Below are 8,736 nucleotides of genomic sequence, written 5' to 3' on the forward strand. Positions count from 1 at the left end.
TCAGGGTAGAAGAGTGTAACATAATGTAAACAAGCCACCATGTTGTTTGTTTAAATAATTTAAAATTAACAATTGTAGTGAGGAGGCAAGAATGGTAGTGAGGGACGCGGAAAGGAAATACACAAGCAAGAGTCGTGGGTTGAGAGAGCTACGTATAAGACGTGTTTTATAAGATCGGCAGAATAAGAAAAAAAGAGAAGATGCAAAGAAAAAGGAGGCGCCCACAAGAGAGAGAACCGATAGAAGGAAGGACGCGTGAATAAAAAAGACGGAGAAAGATCGAGAGAGGGATCGTGGAGGAAGATATCCGGCAGAGAGTGGAGTTGTGGAGTACTGTACCATCCGGCAGTGTTTGAGTGGAGACGCGAGCAGTGAACCCGATAAGTAGACTTGAATGATTATTATAAATACACAAGGGGAAGAGTTAAAAGCCCATTGGAATATAAATGGAAGTTATGCAATCTGTTTGTTATAATGATCGATTGTAAATTGGGCCCAATTAGTCTTATTTCATGATATTCTGAATATAAAAGTGTAAAAGTGATATTTTGTGCATGTTATTTTATAAATAAGTGTGTTTCTATACCCTAAGATAACACGAAACCAAACAAATAGTAGGTGAGTAGTAATGCATTAATTGGTAGTGTTACAAGAGGAAGGAAGGATAAATGCACCGTCAACGAAAAAACTCGGTATAGAGTCCTAAAATTTCTTGTAAGTAATAATCTTAGTATTGAACCCAACAATGTCCATATTAGTGTTTATCTAATAAATGAAATACCACGCCAAAGGGAATTACTTTTTTACAAGTTAGCAGTTTCTGATTCGTAAAAAAATATTAACATACATATTGATTCTCAATTGGAGCGATAAATAACAATATCCATAAAGCCACCACAGAAGAAAGGGAAGATTTCAAAGTATTCCCCTAAAAAATCTCAACAGTTCGTAAATTTCACTACAAAATGTCATCATCGCTCTAAAATAAGCCTCTAGTGGAGGAACCACGGGTATTTTTTTTCAACAACATTCATGGCATCAATGAAGTAAATTAATGAAAGAGATTTGTTAAAACGTAGCACGGATAGAAATCCTAAACGAAGCCAATGCCATTCCAAGTCCGGAAATTCAAATTTTTCGTATACCTACGATCAATTACAGCTTGAAATCCATGATTTCTTCTCCTCCAGCATCCATTAAGCATGTAAAAATGATTTTTTCATACTCTAATTTACGTCCATAAATTTTAATGCCAAGCTGACTTCAAATTTGTTAAGTTGGTTCATATTTTCCAAGTCAGCCCTATAATGTCAGCCTTCATGAGATTTTCATAAATTCCGTTAATACATGCCAATGTCTGCAGTTTTCATAAATTTATAAAAAGAATGAGCTCTGAAAATTTAGTAGGCTTAAAAAAACTGGCTAAAAACTAACCTCATGCCTCTCAATCAACTACATATTTCACTATAAATGTTGGTTATTGACAGCGATTCCAAACAGCAAATTCCAGATTGTTTCCCTATATTGCGCCAACAATCTCCCTTTTCTATGGTTTACGCCAAATAAACTTAGTGAATGGAGTCTCCTTCTCGTTTATCCACAGTCAAGTTTTAGAATTCCTTGATTATCTATTCCAAATATGCCCTCTTCAACAAGTTTAGAAAATTTAGCGAATGTAAGGATATTTTAAGACGTCACTCCAAAGATTTCTGATTACCCTTTCTTTGACTACAAAAAGGGCCGAAGGTTTCATAAATTCTGACAAAGCTTATTGATTTCCACTTAATTACGTCTTTATTATATGGCTCGTGTAACTAAAAGTACCCAGCCTAAGCAAATTTCTAAATCAAAATAAAATCGGATCCTGAATTATTATCCGCATTATGAGTTACCAACCCATCTCACGTTGATGATAAAATATCTTGAATTTTAATGATTATCAATCACTGGTCATTAGCCATCATCATTAATCATCATTCTAAAAACTAATATATAATCTCAGATAGTGTAAATGACTGATCTTGATAAATTCTACTATAAATCAGTTACCGTGGCGACTTCAGCGATCAAGATAGGACGATAATCACTCCATTTCATTGAAGCTAGGAAATAATCGGATATCACTACCTATTAATCAAAATATAAGCTAAATATTCCCTAATGTTTTTGTATTCACCTCTCCAAGACGCGAACAGTCACCGGGTTACTACGTGTTATAAATAGGCTAACGGATAATTCAATTGAAGACAAAGAAGAAAAATTACATATTGTATTCTGGCTAGAAGCAACTAAATATCATTTTAACGAAATATTCATTGTTAGTGACTCAAAAATTTATTGTTTTAGGTTTTAAAGGAATCATAACGAAACCTCACCAGAATAAAATGTTTTGACAAAACACATTAGTATATTCAATGTCAGTTGTACGAAAAATACACGTGTTTTAAGCTTAAAGACATCGTAACAAACACTTATAAGAATAATGTTTTGACATTAGTTTTCAGTACAATCTTTTTCTAATGGATCTAAGGATTGCGATGACTTGATGTTTATCGGTAGGGAATTCCACAATATAGAGGCGGTAAATTGAAAAAAGAGTTAAAATAAATGTATGTGCGGTCTTGAGAATTTTGATAGAGGTCAGAAAAAGAGAAGTAAAATGTTATCAGCGGAGTATTTCCTGACCATCGCTTCTCAACAACTGCTAAATAGGGAGCAGCAAATATATTTACAATGAAAAACGAAACAAAAAAAAAGTATTGTTAGCGTCACCTTCATTTCCTTCTGTGTTAATACATCCACCTACGAGGCAAGCTTAAAACGGAATATTCGGGGAGAGTTCAATGAGTAATGCAAAACAGTTTTTTTAGGGTCAATTTTAGTTCAGTAAACTTAAAAGTTCTTGTGGAATTCTTAAAAACATTCCCAAATCGTCTTGTATAGTTCTATCGACTTCCGATAGGTGACCGCACGATACGGAGCTTTTAAAATGACGCCTGTAACCAAGGAGCGTTCCAAACCACTGGCAGTGATTTTCTTTCGGCGGAAAACCAGGGTGCCGGCCTCTACGGCGGCGGGCTAAAAGTCCTCGCCTGCGTAACGAGAGGTCGCGGGTTGAAGTCCTGTCTGGGTAAGTTTCCCCTTTTCAGGGCATGGTTGTTCGTACACGTTTAAATGTTATCTTGTTGAAAATCCCGACGTAAAAGGCCAATGTGAGCTGTTCTTGGTGGTATGGGAATACGAATAAGAAGGTATCTCACATATTCACAGGCGCTTACAGCATGTCTGCAGTGATCTGGCAGTGGACGCAAAGCCGTTGGACAATGAGTGTTCCATCATCGCGGCTGAGAGGATGATAAAGAAGTTAAGGATACAGTACGACATTGTTTCCGACATTGACAAGTGGAATGGTGCCTTGTAGGCGTGCAGAAAAAAATACACGCAAAATGTTAGCAGCGGAATATTTCCTGACCACAACTTCTCAACAACTGCTATATAGGAGATAATACATAGAGATTACGAAATAAAATAGTGTTGTCTAGCTGAAAGATGGGGGAATAACACGGCGTATGTGAATGCTGGATAAAACTAACCCTGTTTCATAAAAAAATAAGTTGCATTACATTATTGAATTCCCGTTGTATTTCTTAAGGCCGTGGGAGTGAGTGCTGAATTAAATATTATTCCTTTTCAATCAGTTATCATCCCTGTTTTGTAACCGATACATAAATTGTTGCTAAATTGTCTGCCTAAATTAAATGCACTTACATATTTCCTCTAAAACGGTAACTGGTATTATTAAGAAAAACACTCAGTGCATTACGTAAATATTTTAATCAATTTCATAAGGAATGACATCATCCTACGACGTCGTCGCTTGAACATTTCTGATGATTGCGGTTCACAGCATATGAAAGTAATCGGCGCACAAACTCAAAGGGGATATTCACACAAAAACTTGAGAGTAAGTGAACTAACGACCTCTTCCTGACCTTTTACCGGAGTTCTTGATAGATATGGCTGAAAGCGTTCAATGAAAGTAGTGTCAATACGTTTCGAACTCGCTGTCACCATTTTTAATCGAAGAAAGTTGAATGCAGCTGCCACTTACATGAGCCCTTATTCTTTACACCAAATCTATAGATTTACGCTACGTAAATGGAGATAAATAGCAAACGTCGCTTTAGGAATAAGAATGATTCAGAGAGTGAGAGAATATTAGAAAAGGTTTAGCAAGATAAAAGATACGCATTATAAAGAAAATCATTTTCCAGGCTCCTGGGTAGTTGAAACTAAGCCCATCTAAATCTAACTATTAAATCACCATTATATAAGTCTGTAAGGGTAATTAGGACTACTTTATTAGGTATTTTACGTTTTATCCGACGAGTTATTAAGAAACTGCAACCACCTAGCAACGAAATGTAATAGTGAAGGTTGGAACGACATTAAACATTTTCTTCATATCCTCAAAACGAACAAATTCGTCAAAATCTGCAAAGATGGGAGCAATTGGCAGGAAATGATACAATTCTGAATCAATTAAAATGTTTCTTATCGCAATTAATAGGTGGAATTAGGTTTACGATGTAGCGACCTGTCAGAGTTACTTTTCCCGCAAAAGAGATGGTTATGATGACAAACATTTTAACCAATGTTCACAATACCTCAGAACTCCAAGCATTGATAGTAAAAACGGCAATGCAAAGGAGATGATGGGAATAATACGATGCAGTATTTTTGCGATTGCGAATAGTCTGGATCACAACCAAGGATGTACATGGCGACGACCTTCCAAAGCTCATTTTATGAGCAATGAGGCAGTTGCATGAACCTAGCAGAAAAGTTAAATATAAATTCATCGTCGACAACTGATAAAAAGTTTCTAGAAAAAATAACGATGGACCTATTTCACGATTACAACGAGATAGTTCTTTAAAGGACTTCTTTTTTATGCTATCTCAATAAATAGGAATCGTAGATAGAGAATTCAGGCACTATAAAATGTATTTACTTACTATACTTCTTGCATCCGCATAACCTCGGCATTAGATTAATTCAAAGGAGGTGATATTGATAGCTCCATATCGTCATAAATATACTTAATCTATAAAAAAAACTTAATATTTAAAAGTCCCTGACGAATATTATTCATCAAAATAGGTAAAAAATATTAAAAGGCTACGCAAAAAGAAAACCACATTAACATTTTACAAAATAATAATTAAATTAGACGATCAATTTAAAATAGAACAAGAGAAGTTAGGATTTCTCAATTTTTGCAGAAGAAGTGCAAGGTTAACACAATGCATCATGGTTACCACCCTACCATCCATTGCACAACGGATATCATCGGTAACTTTCAATAATGCGGATTGTGTACTAAAGAATTTACGAAATCCAGAGTGAAAGGCATCAAGTGCCGCCTTGGCAGAGAGGCAATAATCAGTCACTTGGTGCTGAACAATCATGGAGAATAATCATGTCGTAGTTCATGTATTTAGTTATTGAATGCCTTTAATTTCCAAGACAAGCAGTAGTGAAAAGAGCAGCTGATCGGAAAATTAATTGCAGAGCAGCCATAATAAATTTTAAGATACTGAAATTTTGATGATAGTAGTGATGAATAAAGGGACACCCGTGTTTTTCCTTCTTTTGAGCGATATTGCGAAATTCATTAAATGGGGCAGAGAAAGAAAAAAGAGCGGAAAGATCGGATACTGGAGAATGCCTTAGGTGAAAGTATTGTTGGAGGGTATTGGGCGCGCGCCAAGCAGATAATTTCAGTAGGTTTTACAGGTTAGCAAAGGATGATGATTGACAGAAGAAATAAGTGAAAGGAAGAAAGAGAAATTGGGCCTTGAAAATTGAATAAGTGACAAAGGGATGCGCGATAATGCGGAGATGAAAAGATAATCGAGGCTGCGCCAATCTTAAATAAAATAAAAACAAATTTTGCATATAAAAACTCTAATAATTAATTGATAGTCATAATTTAAAAAATATCTAACCCAATCAGAGTTACCTTTGTGAGAAATTGGACTTTCAGTGGTTGGCGTACAACGGTAAATTGTAGTGTCGGATGGCAAATTATTAAGCTACCTTACAGTAGGTTTGGTGAGGTAATCATAGTAAAATGAAGTAAAGTGCCATCCGCGTGAAGAAAAAGAACATTAAATAGCTTATAAAAGTAAGTATTGATGATACACGTCAATATTCATGCAATGAAAATGAAAATCTGGAGCATTCAATGATTATAGATGACAGCAGATAGGGAAATGTAGATACCACCTTCAGTTTGTATTCATTTTCTGCATCAGAACTTATGATTCAAAGGCGCCAAAGAAAGATAAGCAGTAAGCATAGTTTGAATGGAATAGGAGGGGACCCATAAGTAGCATTGAATTTCTTGTATATTTGAATGAACTTGAGAGATTTGAAACACATTCTGCGATGAAAATAGGAACCGTACCAACCATATATGCACAATTTATGCACCCAATAATTTCGAATTTATGCTGCATATTACCATCATTTACAGTGAAAGCAATCGCCATTAGTGTAATAAGGAGAACAATTTAAGATAGGTAATTAGGATCTACACTTGGAGGAGGATATTGGCTCTAGTTTATACGTGTAGATATTAAGATAGGTATTAAATGGAAAGAGGTTATAAAAGACAAGGGATTATGGTATTATATTAATAGAAGTTTTCTACTGGGACGCAAACTTGACGTGTGTAAATTAAACTAATAGTACTATTCATTAAACCAGGAGCATCTGTCTGAATGATATTCACATGCGCAAAATATAGCAGAAGATACAATGCAGTTTTTCAAATTGTTAGGAGTGCTATTGTAGATATCACGCCCACTTTTCACGACACTAACTATCCACTTTGTTTTAATTATGTATAGACAATTCACAACCCACAGTCGGCAACTTCCTAGGTTAACTTCTTTTGTCAAATTACTACTCTTAAATTTGAAAATAATTCATTGCCTACAACTCCCATAAAGTTAGCTGATTTGCATAGCGTAATATTGAAATTTCTTCAAAATATTTTGAGAGTCAACTCAATCGACTGCTATTACAAACGTCGCAAACATAGTGATGGTTAGCTAAGCTACCAAACGGTGACGATGCCCAAAGAAAACAAGTAGCAATAACATTGACGATACGAGACGTGATGAAACAATCAATTACTGGGGGTAGTTAGAGGAATACACTTTTCAAATATATTGAGAGTGTTTTTACGTCTCCTCAATGAAATGCAGACCCAAGGGACTCATACAAAAAAATGCTCAGAAAGCAGGAACTACCTGGTAATAGACTGGCTACCTTGGCCTGATGGTGTCTACGTTAAAAGATAAAAAAATCTTAGCAACGTTTACGACAAACGACATTATTAACGAGACCCGTCACTTATGGGTTGTTGACAGTTTCATAGTTAAGCTATTTTTGTGATGCCAGGTATCAAATAAATTTTAACATTCTTGAGTTCTCCTCCGTGGAATACAGATACATTTTACTCAAACATTGTCGAGGCAACAAACAGAATTAAAAACTTCGCCAACTAAGATGACACCATTGTTATTGGACAAGAAAAAATATAACAATGACAAGATGTTACTAGATTGGTGATAATATTTACTCAAACATTGTCGAACTCTCTTCCAATATTGGCTAATTTGGTCACGATAGAATTTTTCCATCTGCTGAATAACTTGCAGACGCAAATTATTATCCACTCTAAGTAGCCCTAGGGAACAGTGACCGCCATGGAAATAGGTTGGATAACTTTGCATGATGGTAACATTGTTGAAAAGATATTAAGCAGTAGCAACAATTACGGCATTCGAAATGAACGACGGGACTCGTCACTCATGTGATTTTGATAATTCTATAATCAAGCTATTTTGATAACGATAGATTTAAAATAAATTCTAAACATGCACGAGTAATCCTCAATGTTATGGAGATACAAACGACCTACACCAATGGCCTGAACTGAGGCTATCTAAATTTTCACAATAGCAACATTGCTAAAAGGCGAAAACAATGATAAAAAATACGAAAATTAGGATTGGAACCATTTTTATAACAGAAGATACGAATATAAAAATTACGACACGTGACTTGGTTGGTGATAATTTTTACCCAAACGTTGTCGAGGCAATAAACAGCAATGAAAACTTCGACAATCAAGATGGCACCATTGTTTTAAGATAATAAACAAATATAACAATGTTGAAACGTGACTTGGTTGATGATAAGATTTACTCTATCATTGTCGAACCCTCTCATAATATTTTCTAATTTGGTCATTATAATTAACGGCCGCTATCTACCTTGGCAGAGGAGGAGTGCCCACTGGTGAAGCAGACCAGCATGGACTCCTCCGGGAGCAGGTTGGAGGGGGGCGAGGAGGGCGGGGAGGCCACAATTCCGCGACCCCGCTCCTGCCGCAGCTACCGGCGACCGAGCCGCTCCATGTCCGCCGCCGACGTGATAGCCGCCGCCGAAGGGTAGCAGCACGAGCCACCCCGGCGGCGGCAGCTGAAGTTGTTGCCGAGCTGCTGCGCCGAGTCGGCGGGCGGCAGGGACACGGACGGCCGGCTGTGCCGGTGCAGGGCCAGCTGCTGGGCGGCCGGCGGCGGCGGGGACGTGGGACAGCGGGAGTAGGCAGCCAGCGCGGAGGCGCAGGATGAGGAAGACGCGGCCGCCGAAGACGCC

The 8,736-nt window shown here is 37.0% G+C and overlaps 1 protein-coding gene across 1 annotated transcript in view; it reads right to left on the minus strand.

Moving 5' to 3' along the window:
* LOC124167260 (small conductance calcium-activated potassium channel protein) overlaps positions 1 to 8,479 on the minus strand; it is a 671,763-nt gene extending 663,284 nt beyond the window's left edge. The window contains exon 1 of the mRNA XM_046545150.1: positions 8,352 to 8,479. Within this exon, the coding sequence (XP_046401106.1) occupies positions 8,352 to 8,393 (42 nt within the window). The 5' untranslated portion in view covers positions 8,394 to 8,479. The remainder of the gene's footprint in view (positions 1 to 8,351) is intronic.
* Between the last annotated feature and the right edge of the window lie 257 nt (positions 8,480 to 8,736).

This window comes from Ischnura elegans, chromosome 10 (assembly GCF_921293095.1).
Source record: "Ischnura elegans chromosome 10, ioIscEleg1.1, whole genome shotgun sequence".
NCBI classification, from domain to species: Eukaryota; Metazoa; Arthropoda; class Insecta; order Odonata; family Coenagrionidae; genus Ischnura; species Ischnura elegans.